The 16,497-nt window shown below is 37.4% G+C and overlaps 1 protein-coding gene across 1 annotated transcript in view; it reads left to right on the plus strand.

Annotated features, from left to right (window-relative positions):
* The window catches only part of CROCC2 (ciliary rootlet coiled-coil, rootletin family member 2), a gene marked incomplete at its 5' end in the record, with an annotated part of 111,184 nt that overhangs the window by 53,161 nt on the left and 41,526 nt on the right, over positions 1-16,497 (plus strand). The window contains 4 exons of the mRNA XM_081329888.1: positions 1,054-1,181; positions 3,051-3,220; positions 5,589-5,768; positions 7,575-7,709. Coding sequence (XP_081186014.1) covers positions 1,054-1,181; positions 3,051-3,220; positions 5,589-5,768; positions 7,575-7,709 — 613 coding nt within the window. The remainder of the gene's footprint in view (positions 1-1,053; positions 1,182-3,050; positions 3,221-5,588; positions 5,769-7,574; positions 7,710-16,497) is intronic.

The following is a 16,497-nucleotide window of genomic DNA, read 5'->3' on the forward strand; positions in this document are numbered from 1 at the left end:
AAATTACATTGGTACTACTGCTAAAAAAACTGCAGGATGCACACTTTTAATGAAAACTAATGTTTATGATTCTCAGAATGTCTTTCCCCACAAATACAGTGCAGAAATCTTGCCTTCTGGATTTCACATGAGTGAGTGGTATCAGCTCCTGTGGTGGGTTGTATTACCAGTACCAAGAAACACGTATATTACAGATAGCCCTTGACTTATGACCTGTTGTGATTCAGGGTCAGCCTGTGGGTTCGGCAGTTGGGTCGGACGACTCAGAGAAGGAGGAGGGGGGTGTTGAAGACCTTGCTGAGGGGGTTGAAGATCTTGCTGATGAGAGCCCTCAGCCAGGCCCCTCCCACTTGGTCACCACGGAGACCCAGCTGTGTGAGCCTGACAGCGTGGATGAAGAAGACCCACAGCTGGCCCTGTTCAAGGACACCCGACGCAGGAGGCAGTCAATTAGGAGTAAACAGAGGAAGGCAATGGGGCTTCTCGGAAGGAGGCAGAGAGAAGCCACGCCCTGAACTCTATATAAGGGGAATGTGTGGGGAGGGCTGGTTTGCTGAAGGCAACCGCTTGGATAGTTCGTGTTTCTTAAAGCTCCTGTTTCTTGGTTCGTGTCTTGTTTGTTTTTGTAGCTATAAATTTGGCAGGCGTAATTCCAGCCTCTTGCCGTTTGTAAAGGGGTTGTCCCTACCTTTTCTGCAGGGCCGGTAGCAGGCTGGTACAGAACATGACCCCAAGCTGGCTGGGAAGGTTACAAGCATGGTTCCGGGACAATGCATCGGTCATAAATACATGCCAGTTGCCAAGCACCCAAATTTTTATCACATAACCACGGGTATGCTGCAGCAGTCATAAGTGTGAAAAACAGTCATGTCACTTTTTTCTGTGTTGTTGTAACTTCAAATAGTTGCTAAATGGATTGCTGTAAGTTGACTACTGGTAAATACTAGCTGAACAACAGCCTCTTTTTAAAATCATTGCTTTGTGGTTGTCTGCAGATCCAAGGTGAAGATAGTCTAATTGATTGGCACTGATTATATCCTAATGTGCTTTTAGAACGGAGAAGGAATCCCTGGAAACCAGCCTTTTTGAGGCACAAGAGCTGGCAGCTCAACTTGAGGCCCGCAAGGAACAATTAGAAGGAGAAAATCAAGGCATTGATCTTTCCAGGAAGGCACTCCAAGGTACAGTAGGCATAATCTGATTCAACAATACATTTAGATTCAAAAATTCAGCAAGTCTTAGTTTTCCCACTGTTTATTTATTTTATGTGGCCTAACAGAATACAGCATTTACTGTTGTTTTTACTTTCGGTACTCATGTTGCTGCTTCTTCCTGGGAGATCCTTGTGAGGTCTAGCAGCCAGAATGTGTTGACTATTTAGCCACAACAAAGTCACATTGCCCAGGGTGCACCACAAGGAAGCATGTCTGCATTACACCCATTTTTTACTGAGGGATAATATTTCATAAGAGGGAAATCTTTTATCCAATTCTGGGAATTTTAGCTGGGTATTTTAAAACCACTGTGTGCAAGACAATTTTAAAAAACACATTTGTGCTAAGACATTGCTTACACAGGTTGGTTGTTAGCATTCTCATAATAACTAATGAAAACACAGGAAATAGAGAGTAAATAAACATTTTCACGCTAGAACCATATGCAAACTGAAGCCTTCAAGAAGCTGTTTTGATACCAAAGCTTTAACACTGTTTATCAGGCAGATTTATGCATGAACACTTAGATGAGCTGTGAGATGATGTATCAAAATGTTGTAGCCACATCACACTGCAGACTCACTTTCAATTAGTAATTTTTTTTACTGGTATTATTACCAAGCCAAGTGTCTAACTTCCAGTAAATAAGTTCTCTTGCTACCATATCACACTGCTAATTCAATTCAGTTTAATTGTTCTAGTGCTTTTCAATTAACAGTCATATTATTTGAACAGAAAAGATACTGATTCAATTTAATAAAATAGCTGCAACTTTTTTCTAAATGGTTTTGGAAGACCTACAGTCAAAACTTGTACTTACTACTTTTTCTGGGTGCAATGTCCATTTCATCATTCATTTTGATCAAAAGCAAAGAAAATGTTCCAAGAAGCAGGAAAATTACTTAACAGTCTTCAATAATTAATATTAGTTTTATGGTTCGTTTTTCTCAGAACTTTCTACATTAGAAAATCAGTTTTGCTGTAGCAGGATATTAAAAAACTAAAGTACATCTTTCTTTTGGATCACCTTTATTTCTGAGAAATAATATTGGTTGAAAAAAACAGCAACTCTGTGTCTTTAAGATTATTCTAATCACATCTGATCTCCAGATTGCACCTGTCAACAAATTACTTTTTGGATAACAGTGTTGCATATCGGCTTGCATATGTTACAATCTTGTGTATATGTTTAAGATTATAAATGTACTTAGATATTTTTTTTAAAAAATGGGGAAGTAGATGGTCTTTGTTTCTTTTGTCCTTTGTATCTGTTACTCTTGTTCTTTGATTGGTTTTTTCAAAGTTTATTGAAATTAACATTATAATTTTAAAAAATTGGTAGGATATAGTCTTAATCCCATGGAGAGCTCTATGCTGACTTCTGAAGCAGTAATTTTGAAATATCACCTTCTGGGAAGCAGAAAATGGCTATGAGTCTTATATGCAGATTTCTGAGGCCCTTGAATGCATTTGATAGCCCACTCTATGACACATAATACTGAATTGAATGGACCATTGGCCTGATCTAGAAAAACTGACCTTATTTGTAGTTTTCTTTATTTTATTCTGACTTTCTGGCAGTTTTAGCAAGGTGGTTAGCAGTGGCTACAACCAAATTCAAAAGCAGATACCACAAAACATATCAGAGCAAACAATGTTTAAAAATAGTATAAATAAAGATTAATTAGAGGATGGGATTATTATCTTTTGGAGGAATAGTATCAGTGAACTAAAAGACAATGGTGACACCTGGTATGATTGAAATCTTTTCCAACATTGTGTGTATTGGAGAATATCTAAGAATCTCTTCTAAATAGAATTTGCTTTCTTTCACAGTGGAATTAGGAAAGGTTCGGCAAGAACTTGAGCTTCAGGAGAGTACCCTGAGAAAAGAGATAGAGATGTTGAAGCACCAGTTGACTCAAACAGAAGAAGAGTGTCAGTTGTCTATGAAACATCAAAAGCAAGCTTTTGAAGAGGACCTTGGGACTCTTAGAAAAGAGAAGGTCAGTTATGCAGGTTCAAGAAATCAACAGTCCTAGAGCAATTTATAGTGATTGGTATCAAATAGCCCCTGCCTCCCCAAACTAAAATCAATTCTTATACATCATATCAGGCTCCATAGTTTATAGCTGTGTTTGTTTTGGGGGTAAAAGCAACAAACCAACATGTGGCAAAAATTAACAGATTTATAATTACAGGAACTTTAATCAACCACACTTTATTTCATCAGAATCCGTTAAAATATTGTTTAAGGCACTACAAGAGCAATCGTTGGATTTATAAGAATACATTTGCCTCATTACTATAATTTAAATAATAAAAGAATTATGATTTTTTTTCCAGTTAGGTTTACATGTATACCCGCTATGAGATCATTCTCCTTGCTAGGATTAATAGATATTTATTATGAGGATACGGATCATCTCAAACTTTCTGAGAGAGAGTAGTATCTACTGTAATACTTTGCCATAGAATTAACATAAACAACTTAAGATTTCCATTAAATGGACAAAATAGAATCAAAGAGCTTGATAAATATGATAAATTCTCTTTGTCTATTCTACTGTCATTATTTAATAGTTCCTAATATATTTATCTTAAGTATCTTGGAGAAAATTATATAACTGCATTTATATATCAGTCATGTGTCTTTGAGAAGGATGGTTGTGAGATGGGATACATTTCAAGTTGACCTCCCCTCCCCCCAGCCTTCTAAACATAAAAGGTTCAAAATTCTTAAGAAATTAAGGATAGTAAAGAGATACCATAATTAAGAAGTTTGACTGGCAGATTCATTTTTCTTATGAAGGTTAGATTATAGATCTTCAGTTCCTGGTTTTTGGAATGACAGATTGAAGAACATATAAATTTGCTTAATAAACCATTAGATTGTTGCAGCTAAACATAGACTAGCATGAAGTTCAATATATACTCTCTTATGTTCAAGACTTTTAATGAAATGCTTTTTAATAATATTTTTAAAAAGAGTAGACTACTGTAGGTTAACAATTTAGTTCTCCTATATAACATGCAGATTCCCAATTATGGTAAGGATACAATGCCAGTTTGGGAACATTTTGGGCATTATGCCACAGGTGCAACTAAAGCTCAATTTTATACAGGTTATGCTTGTACTATTCTATGCAAACTAAGATCTCCAATCTAGAGATCATCTTGCAAGCCAACATATTGTTGCCAGTATCCCAGAAACCAGAAGATACACTAGATGCCCTGGCACACTCAAGATTCTTTAAAAAAATTTAAATAAATAGAGGAAGTAACTGTACCTTACTAAAAATACAGAACTAGAATAGATTGTATTATGCAAAAGTTTGATCTTAAAATAGGTATCTTTTCTCTCTAGCTATGAAGTTCAGTGACTGAGCTCAGGTTATTAGCTGTAAGTCAACTTATTTTAACCTATACTATAAAGTTATTAAGATGATAAAATACAAGGACCCATACAGAAGATCCACGGAATGAAAAGTGTAACAGAAACCTATATTAATACATCCATGAACAATAATTCTTTATAAATTGCATATTATAATTCAGAATTTGAAAAGAAATGAATATATGTAGCTCACGGTTAAACTGTGAAGTCTTGGTGTTCTCTGAATTTGGTTGTTTGCTTGTAGAGATTTCATTATCCAACTAAGTAACTTCACCAATAATATCATCATCCACAATTCAAAATCATTTCCAAGCATATCCATGGCCCAGTACTCCATTTGCAAATACCATGAGATTGCAAAATAACAAATTTCATCAATGCAAATATTTGTGCTTTAATTTCAAAAATATGACTGGTGTAGAAGACATTAAGGAAGTCTTAAATTCCCATCCTTGATATCTTGTGAAATGGACTAATATGTGCAAAATCCAGCTGCACAATGTTCAAATAAAAATGCAAATATAAGACTGCTAATAAGACTAGGAGGCTTTTTGGAAGTAAACTGCTTCCATACCTAGCTTTATGCCTCCTCATCTCAAAACTGATCAAGAACTAAGCCACCAATTTTCAGATCAACCCATTTGAGTAACATTTCCCATAGAACTAAACAGCAGATCAGGAGGATGAATTCAGTAAAAGTTCTGGCTGAAGCAAAACGTCTTCAAGTCTGGTTGCCTTATGAAAAAAAAAACTTCTTTGGGGTGCCTTTATTAAAAGTTTACTTTCTGTGTACTCTGAAACTCTCTGAGATCAACCCAAAGTGCATAGCTTAAATGTCTATGAAGATTCTGGATGACTGAGAATCTCTGAGATCAAAATTTCCAAAAAGTCCCAGGAGACAGGCTTTTAATCGTATTGAGCTCATATTCAGTAATATTTTAGTTGATAAATACTGTACAATACACTGCCAATACTAGGAGATCCTACGTCTATCCCTGATGGAGGAAAAAGATGAAAGTGTGAGCTGTCTTCAGCAAGAGAAGGAAGAACTGGTGTCTAAGTATGAAGCTGAGAAGAGGGAGCTCATGGAGGAAATCCTCACTTTGCAGCAGCGCAGGGATGAAAGCCTCCTTATGCTAGAAAATGAAAAACAAAAGGTGAGAGGAAATAGTTCAAAGGTTATACAAGATAGAAGGAAACTTTCTTCCCCATCTCTCCTGCGATATTATCTATTGAGGACATTACATACAGGGATTTACTCAGAGCTCAGTGAACACGGACTGTCAAAATTCTCCATACTGGGTAATATTCAGAAGGGAAAAGAAGGATATTTTCACCAAAATATTTTTTGGAAGAGGTAGAGTTGCATCTGGTTCTATTATCTGAAATTGAAAACTTGAGAATTTGTTCAGGTTCATATTTTTAAGGAAACAAACCTCATTCACTTTTTCTGGATTAATAAGGACATTGGGATATGTTTATCCTTTCTTTTTCATAGATTTTTTAAAAAGAAGAGACATTCTTATTTTAGCATTAAGTACATAATAAATAAGGGACGTGGTGGCTCAGTGGGTTAGGACGCTGAGCTTGTCGATCAGAAGGTTGGCAGTTTGGCGGGTCGAATCCCGAGTGCCGCGTAACAGAGTGAGCGCCTGTTACTCATCCCAGCTTCTGCCAACCTAGCAGTTCAAAAGCACGTAAAAATGCAAGTAGAAAAATAGGAACCACTACGGTGGGAAGGTAACAGCGTTCCGTGCGCCTTTGGTGTCTAGTCATGCCAGCCACATGACCACGGAGATGTCCTCGGACAAGCACTGGCTCTTCGGCTTTGAAACGGAGATGAGCACCGGCCCCTAGAGTCGGAAATGACTAGTACGCATGTGCGGGGGAACCTTTACCTTTACATAATAAATATCCATATATCATGGAAAAGTATGTTAAAATGCTATTTTTCATACTTTTTAAAAAATATGCAGATTGAAATAGAGGAGAGTTAGAACTTGTTGATATGTAAGCATAAAAGAAACTGAAATAGACTGGAAAGAGATTGATCCAGGCATTCTTAATATCTAATAGTTTTCAGTATCCCTGAGGTATTTTGATATCATTCGCTACAAACCTTATTTTAATGGGAATATAATATTTATTTATTTTACTAGACAGTATCATTCATGTAAAATGGAAAGCAGACAGTCCCAGTGCCATTCCGTGGAATTACCCCTGACCCATAGAGTTATTGCAGCTGGCTGACTTTCTATGCCATATCTCTCTTGCAGTTTGGTACTGTAACTGGATACATAATACAATCCAATTAGTGCTTTATTTTAGTTACACTTTATTGAACAAATAAAGAGCTACTCCATAAATCATAGTTACAAATCACCGTAACATCTTAGCCCAAATCAAACAAAATATGTATTGCAATGGCTTGAGTTAAGTGTAAATTGAAAATTGCTAGCAGCCGTTGTTGGGTGCAACAGAGAAAGGCAATTGACATAAACAGAAAAAGATATCAAAAAGAATTGCAGGAGTGACAGGCTATGGACTTCTATAGAGGAAAAAGTAAACAAAATAGTCATGTTTCCTGCCCATCCATCAAATGTGATTTTGTTTCTCCTGACAAACATCCCAGAGAATTTTGCTTTAGGGTATCCTTGAAAAAGTGTGCTGTCCTGATAAATCCATGGACACATCCCTGTAATGATCTTGGCAACAGCACAAAAGGGCTTTCCCATGTCCACTTTCTATGATGTTTTACACTATCCCAATCTAGCCCATAGTTCTGATGATGTTTTTCCATCTAAATCCTAAACTGGTCAGATCTTGCTAGATTTCTGAGATCAAATACTATTATAAATATGTTAATAATGTCAATATTGTTAATAAATAAAAGTTATAAAATATATACAGGACAGTGTAAGGTTGATAAAGGTGATGAGGGTGTTTGTTCTCATCATCTTTAGGCAGTCTCTCAGAAAGAAGCTGAAAAGAATCTCCTTGGTGAAAAGCTCAGTGAGTTACAACGAGAGCTGAAATACGCCAGGTCTGAGGTTGAACAGGTGAAACTTGATGCTCTGAAGCGACAAGAGCAGGATAAGGTGAGTATGAACCTTTTCCTGTGTAATAAGGGCAGAATTTTATTCCTTGCAGCTCTTTCATCCCAAAGAATGCCTAGGACCACAAAAGATAACTTCTTATCCTTTCGTGTCTAGTGGGCAGAAGGATTTGCTTGTGACTTTCCATATCTATGTCAACTTTTATGGAATTCTCCCACAATAAAGCCAGCCTGCTTTGATCCTTAAGGGACATTCAGGAAAAAAAAGATGAAAATGTTCTGCCAGCTATATGGAAGAAGTGGATTTTCATTCTTACTGCTGTGTTGTTAGGCTTATTCTGTTGACCTTGATGACTTTGTTACTTTTGCGTAGAATTCTAATGATAATGCTTCTTGAGTTCTTTTATAAGTAGAAAGAATGTACATTTAAAATGTTGTTGGTTCCTTAAGCATTTTTTAAAAGCTGAGTAGAACAGCTTAAGTATTTTTCAGTATTGTTATTGGAATACTGTTATTGGTAACAAGATTAATGGAAATAACAAAACAATAGAGGTTTAAAACCTAAAGTTTTGAAATCTATTTTGTGAAATTATTGGATTTACAGTACTGTATATTCATCTCAGCAAGCACCACAGAAAAGGACAGGATCTGAGGGTTTTGTTTTCTTTTGCTTTGGTGGAAAAATGTAAATTTCAGAAAAGCGTTAAATTGAGACAGATTGCTGTGAAGTTTTGTTTTCATCCACAATTATTTAGCATTTTATAATATTGACATGCAGTGGATCCCTAGGCAGTATAGGATATTAGCATACATTTCATGCAATTAAAAATAAAGCATATAAAGAAAATTAAAACACAGAAAATATAAAAATGCAAATTAGCAGTGGAGGGAGAGAATCAGCTGGAGATTTCAAGTACAGATTTCAAGTACTGTCCTGGATCTGCCTCCAGTTCTCAGTCATGAAAATCGTACAGATGCCAGCACTTATTTAGTGCTCTGTTTTGTTGACATCTGTGATAAAAGGTTTATTTCCAGGTACATCCAAACTGAGATTAAGAAAATGACTACGGATTAAGTTTCCCAGCATTCATATCCCAACAGTTTCTAGAAAATCTATAGTGCCATAAGGGGGCAGTGTTCTTGCAGAAAATAGTCAGCTCTTCCCCCCCCCCCTCTTCTGTCCAGCCAGATGGACTGAAAATGGCAGCTTATTCAGAGCTCCTTCTCGTGGCCTTGATATAAATGAGGGTAACAACAAAAAGAAAAGATGTTTGTAAGCCATCTGTGTATATACACAGCAGCTATGAGAACTATTGAATACATTTAGTATTATACAAATAGATTAGATATTTTAACAATGTTAAATATTCAAGTGCATTTTAGTATTCTATATTTATCATCCCCCTTTTCTTTGGAAAATGAAAACAGTGAGCATGAGAAATTTAGTTGCACAAAAACAATACTCTGTGGAAATGGGGTTGAGAAAGAGTGACTAGCTTACAGCTGTATGGTCAAGGAGGTCAGTTCCCTAATCCCAATGCAGCATCTCACCACTCCTTGGGAGAAAGAAAATGTGGAAGAACTATAGCTCTGCCCATTGTCATAAAGTATTAAGAGCTTCTCGGAGAGAAAACAGCTATTATGGAGAAAGGACAACCCACTTTTGCTTGATAGATGAGGTATAGGTATGTGGGATTGATATTGAGAACCAGTTTCTCAGGGCAGTACATAAACAACTAAAGGACTCCTAGTTACAAGGCTGAAGTGTGCAAGGGAAAAATCTAACCAGGTGTACGAATGACGGAAAAAAGTGCTGCAGTATGAAAGGGAACTGGATTCTCAAGCTGACCAATGGCAATTAAACAGCATGGACAAATCATTTTTAACATCTTTCCTGAACTGCTGTAGCCTTAATTTGAATCAGAGTTCTTATGGTTGCTTTTAATGTTTTCTTTTTTTAATGCAAGAAAATTGATCAATGGATTTTGTGGTTCTGATGTCTTCAAGGTTGTTTTTTAAAAGGAAATCTGTACTTAGAAAGCATTGGAATGTAACTAATTGAAATTCCAATCACTTAAAATTAATGTGGCATAGCACCAAGGATGAAATAGTAGCAGTTCTAGGAAGTTTTCAGAAGGAAAGAACTAGTGCAGAAAAACCTTGGGTTTTTTTGTAAATATATAGAGAAGCATGGAAAGAGATAAGTGGATACTGGTGATGTGATGAGGACATCTAACACAGGGATGCTGTGCTGACACAAACATTCTTTGATTAAGCTCCACATTTTGTTTCTCATAATGCATCTCTGGATTTTTCCTTTTTTCAATAGCCTTTGTGGGATTTGCTTTTAAATAAAAACACATTGGCAATATCAGCCAGAGCCCTCTTGTATCTCCAGAGAAATCTATTCACAAGCTTGCGAAGCACAGCCTCTTAAGACAAAGCAAACAAACAGCACAACAAGGGTGAGAAACCCCACCAGAACAAATCTGAAAAGCATTTCAGCTGGAAAGATTGACTGAGAACCAGAAGAAAGCCAGCTTTAAAACAAATACATTCCCTGAAGGACTGTAAACAATAACTCCACCCCAATTGCTTTGAGCAGTGCAGAATGACAGAAATGGGCCCTTGCTGTGATTTTCTAAAAATCTTATTTCCGCCCTTCAGCTTCTTGATTTATGAAACAACTTTGTGCTCACTGATGACTGTGATCCTTCTGAGACAGAGAGAGATTGGACCGGATTCAGTGAGCTATATTCTGCAAGGTACTACATGCAGAAAGAGCGTAGGAACAGAGGCTGGAACAGAGAAGGGCGAGGTAACAAATGCAAGCCAGATGCTCCTCCCCAGGGCAAGGATGTTGCAATTCATAGCTGGAAGCCGCATGGCTGTGTTGCATGCATGGTCCAAACTCCGTCCTCTTGGAGATGCTTATGAGTGGCTTGCAAAGCAGTGAGCGAGTTCTTGGCTCCAGAAGAAAAGATCTTGCCCAAGAGCATCTCATTTCCTGGAGCTCCCCCTCTCTGAATCCCCAGAGGAGCTCCCTTCAGCCTAGATGGCAAAACACAGCTTCCCAAACACAACAATCATCCTTCTCTGCTCTGGGAACTGCAGTGCCTGCCAGGGGTTTCCTGCCCCCTCCCCTACTACACACAGAGGCATGGAGGGATTCTAGGGTCTTACTTCTACCTTTTCTACTGCTTTCCTGTCACTGAAAAGACTGGTCTGTATGATTTATTCAAAGAGAATCCAACTCTTTGGTTAATAATAATAAAAATCATCATCATCCTAGGTCCCTAGAAAAGACTCCCTAGATGAATAGAAATGACTGTGCAACTAATACAACAACAACAACAACAACAACACATTTCCCTTGTTTATTCTGAGTAACAAAACACAGAAACATGCATATGTATGCTGGCTAGGAATTCTGGCAGCTGCATTACAAACACATCCAGAGATCACAAGTTTGGCAGTTGTCTTGAAGTGCTTCAAGTTTTACCCAGTTAAAATTTGAAGCAATGTATGCAATGAGGTGATGACAAGGAATATGCTGGCTAACCTTCCCTCCCATGTAACATTCCTGTACCAGCACTGCAACCATCTATAGACATTATTTCTGCAACGGGAGAGTAATGAGCATAGAAACTGGGATAAAAGTCAGCAGGCAAAGCTAGTTAGCATGTCCCTGCTCTCTAATCACATTATCAGGCTACTTGAAGTAACATAACTACCTCTGAAATAAATTTCTCAAGAGATCACAGCTCTCCTTTAACCCAGGATTTCTGGAAATTATAGTTCTACACATCTGGAAGTCACAGGGTTGAAAACTTTGGACTATTCTAAATCAGAGGATCAGAATGATAAGTGATGTTTCCTCCAAGAAGTCCTGTAATGTGGATGTTGTTTCTAATTATAAATGGGATGTTTGAGGAAGCCAGATGTGTTCAATAATGTCCTGGGGCCAATACCTCTGACACTCATTATTAAGTAATTGTTAAGTGAATTATTATGTATTCTAAAGTCTATTTTAGCCCATGCCACTCAGTTAACTCTGGAAATGGTTTTGCCCTCCAGATGTATTGGATTACACCTTCCAACAGCTATAGTCAGAATGACTAACTATTAGCTACAGATAATAAATTGTCAACACATCTGAAAGGTATAGGATTGGGAAAGATTGATGCTCTTGAGGAATCTGGGATGATGCATCTATCTAGACCAGGGGTAGGCAACCTTGGCTGTTTTATGACTCATGGACTTCAACTCCCAGAATGCCTGAGTCAGCTATGCTGACTCAGGCATTCTGGGAGTTGAAGTCCATGAGTCATAAAAGAGCCGAGGTTGCCTACCCCTGATCTAGACTATATCCTATCATCAGGATTGGGCCAGTGTCTCAGACTGCTGCTTCTTAGATAGCACTAGGTGGCACTCAGTGTCCACAAGTCAATGCCCCATGTAGGCAAGAGGCTTTTATTATAAGAATAAAGATAAAAATTGGGGGGGGGGGTGTTAAAATATAATCCCATGGCAGCAGAATCTAAGTCTTAGATAGCATAGGTAAAGCATATACAGGGGTGGCAGACCAGATTTCATCAGAATACAGATATACCGACTGTCCCAAATTGATCAGTATTTTATCGGCAGGTTGAAACAGTGGAATCTCTGATTCGAATATTTTATTTAAAAAAAGTATGGGCTCAGATGGATAGCTGTAAGAGGAGACAAGCAATATAAACATAGTTAAAATTATTTGGAAATTTGGATAGTAGGAAGATCAAAATGTATAGTAAACTATACAGTTTGATAGCACTAGACAGCTAATTACTCTAAATGAAAGTAAGTTATTGTGGATTTTGAACAATAGTTTTAAAAATGTTTTTTACATATGGAAAATATGAATGTTTAATATGAGCTGGCCATAGAGCAATGCACAGACTTCAGACCAACCTCTTCATTTTTAACCCTTTCATCTCTCTTTTCTGTGCAATTTCAATATGTAGAAAGGCACTACTATTTATGACACTTCATCAAAAAAGTAAATCAATTAACAAGACAATACAAATATATTCAACACTACGTTACAAATACCCAATCTTCCTTTTCTGTTCTTTGGAAAGATCTGGGAAAAATTAACTCATGTCTTCAGATTTGCTATTAGGGTTGTTGTTGTTGTTTATTGGGTTTATTAGGGTTTTTCAAAAGGGTTTTGTTTCAATAAACAAAAGCCTCTATGTGACTAACACAGACTTCTTTTCCATCATAGTCAGTTGTTATTCCTTCTGCATTTCACACAAGATTTTCTTTCCATACCCACGGAAATGATCTGTCATGGTCGCTATGAATCCTGAACTACACCTGAACCTCACCCAAAGTCCGGAAATTGAAGTCTCCCAGGGAGATGCCAATATATGCCCGAAGATGAGATCCCTGAGTCATTTTGTAGCAATCCCTCTTTTTTCACTCCAGATGACTATTGCCTATCTCTGTCCAAGGAACAAAATAATCACCTCCATGCTTTTCCCACTTTCCAATAATTCAGTATACTACACCTTGAACAAACCAGTCCACAGTTGACTCATTTGCTCTCTTCCTTGTCTAGTTAAGTTTGCATATTTCTGGCTAGTCTTCTCTCTCTCTTTGTTTCAACCTGCTTTATCCTTCATGCAACTGCAACTCTTTATACATCCCTTCATTTTTGTCTTCTGCCTGTGACTTTTGCAATAGTCTTTCTATTTCCACTGCTCCTCATACTGGCCATTGCCTTCCACCATGCTGGCCAACTGGTTTCTAATGGCAGCACCAATGGATAAAGCCATCCTTAAATACAATAATCACAGGATGTCTCTAACACCAGAACCCTAACTGCCATTTCTGGCATATTTCTGGCCTCCTCAATCTATGTTTTGCATGTATAAGATCCAGGTTGACAAACCAAGAATAAAACCAGCAACATAAATTTCAATCCTTCCCACCAAAATCCCCTTTGTTACTTTTGTCAGGCTACCAATTTACTTCTGTGAGGAAGTAGAATTAAAGAAGGAGGGGTTTAATGTCACTTTCTCTTCAAAGGAAAATAGGTTGGCCACTTCAAGTTCAACAGAAGCACACACAGAACTCCCCATAGAAATCCAGTCCATCTGGCCTATGATACAAGTCACAGTGGGGCAGAGTCTTCTGCCAGGATAATGGGAAGTGCGGCTGCTTTCCATGAGGCAGTCACGAAGAGTAGAGCCTGGGGGGAATAAAATGCCTTCAACTGTTCTCTCAGGTGCCCTACTTCCTTTGCTGAGCTCTAAGAGGTTTGGCAGGAGCAATCCTGAATTTTGTTTTGTTTTATTGGATACATTGCTTATACACATCCAATATTAGTCATCTTTATTGTTTATCTTATAGATAAACTGTAGGTAGCAGCACCAGCTAATTTTGCCTGGACTCAGAGATTAAGGACGATTCCTTTGCTTGGAACTTAAATAGGAGAGTTCCAAGGAATCCTGGGCTGTAGGCCAGATTGGGCAGGTAAATGCATCCTGGAAGAGGGCATAACAAACAGTTTCTATACTGTTGCCTGAATATGTTCAGACTGTCACCAGGAGTTGAACTGAATTTGAAGGAACTTCACTTTTTACAACTCACTTTTTACAATAATGTACACTGTGTGTTGAATTGTATTACACTGCTGTACATTTTCAGAGCAACCAATGATTAGTTTTTTGCAGTTCCTCTCTTCTAGGTAGAACTACCAAAGAGAGAATCGACTGGAAGGAGCCGTTTAGCTGGGGGTTGAACTTCATACTTGATACAAACTTCAACCTAAGCTAAATGCTGGAATCACATTAAAATATCTCTTAACAGATATCCAGTGAAAAGTCCGATATTTCTATGAGTAATTGGTTCTAATGTCAAAATTGTCTTACGGTAAGAAGTTTTCTCTAAAGTTTTCACAGAGTCAGCTATACAGGTTGTCCTTGACTTACAACCACACTTGAGCCCAAAATTTCTGTTGTTAAGTGAGACATTTGTTAAGTGGGTTTTGCCCCATTTTACAACCTTTGTTGTCACAGTTGTTAAGTGAATCACTGCAGTTGATAAATTAGTATCCTGATCGTTAAGTGAATCTGGCTTCCCCATTGATTTTGCTTGTCAGAAGGTTGCAAAAGGTGATGACATGACTTTGGGACATAGCAACAGTCATAAACATGATTCAATTGCCAAACATCTGAAAGTTGATTACATGATCATAGGCATGCTGCAAAGGTCGTAACTGTGAAAAATGATCATAAGTCACATTTTTCAGTGACATTGTAAATTTGAATGGTCATTAAATGAACTGTTGTACCTCGAGAACTACCTGTATCTCCCAAAATTCCTCATTGCTACTTGTGCTGGCTGGGGTTTCTCAAAAATTGTTCAACAGATCTAAAGGGTATCTGGTTCTCCATTTGTGCTATATGCCAGTGATGCAACTGCTATATGCCAGTATTGCAACTGCTAAGTCAAATGGCACTCCCACCTTAAATTTTGGATCACAGACCACTAAAATTTGTTGTTAAACTGGTTTTTAAAAAATGTAATTGATATTAAATATGAGGAGTAAATCATATTAACTGAATTAACCTAGAATTCATTACTTTTAAGTTAATGATTATGTAAATAAAATGTAGTTTTAATAGGATACTGCTCCTTTGGTTATCCTAGCCCTGGTCTTGTTCTAGATTATAATCCTTGCTTTGTTACTCAAGAAATATACGTTGCATGTTGCTGCTTTACTCTAAACCTTCAAGTTAAGTTTGCATCATTTTATAGAAATGTAGCAGAAGTAAGACTGTAAGCAGCCTATTGCTGCTTACACTTCCCAATTTCCATACAGCATCTTGGCTTTAGTTTCCAGTATCTTCCTTTTCTCTTTTGCCAAGGATTCATTTCCCATAAAAGAGACAAATGTTCCAATTAGTAGATTTTAACTAGATGACTAAGTTGCTTGTCTCAGTTTTGCTACATGATCCCATGTCATAGAAGAGGAAGAACACCAAATCCATGAGTTATAATAGGCAAATGTATGGGTATTTTTATTTCTCCTTTTCTGACCCACAGAAAGGGGCATTAATTCAGCCTACTGATATTTTGAATGTTTGTCAAAACTTTTGGACAATGTAATTTTAGAAGTGGAGTATAGGGTTATGGTTATTTAGTAGCAGCAAAGGACCAACTCATCAATTTTTATGTTCCTGCTGAGCTTATTTGAGATCAAAACATATTCAAATAATACAATAACTCTATTGAGATTCAAATGATTTCTATTGGCCATATTTTGACCAGGGTGTTGCTGAGTTCAGCCAGGGAAACATATATGATCTAATCACTCATTTTCAGTTTTGGCATATGATGACTATGAAATACAATTTCATACAATCATTAACTATCAGAAAGCAAAAACAAAACAAATCTTTCAAATAAAATTAAAATTATGGAAGGCAACTTTAGTATCATACAAAGTTCCATTGGTGAAAGTTGTTAGCAAATTTTTAGATTTAGAGCAACCTTCCCATTCTGGATCCTGAGAACTTTCCAGAGATGTGGATTTCAAATCCTACGATTCCCCAGTCAGTGTGGCCATTGCTGAGAATTCTGGGAGAAAGTCCACATTTGTGGGGGATATCCAAATTGAAGCCTACAGGATCAAGAGCAGCTTAATGGTATCTGCAATAGAGATTTGTGGGTTGTTTAGGAAAGGAGTGGGACAGTCTAAGATCCTGCCTAAGGCAAACAGTCAGACCAACTAGAAGTGTCTCCCAACTCAGTATGTTGCAAATGTCTTCCCCTCCGCCTTA

The sequence above is a fragment of the Vipera berus genome, assembly GCF_964194415.1.
Source record: "Vipera berus genome assembly, chromosome: 5".
NCBI classification, from domain to species: Eukaryota; Metazoa; Chordata; class Lepidosauria; order Squamata; family Viperidae; genus Vipera; species Vipera berus.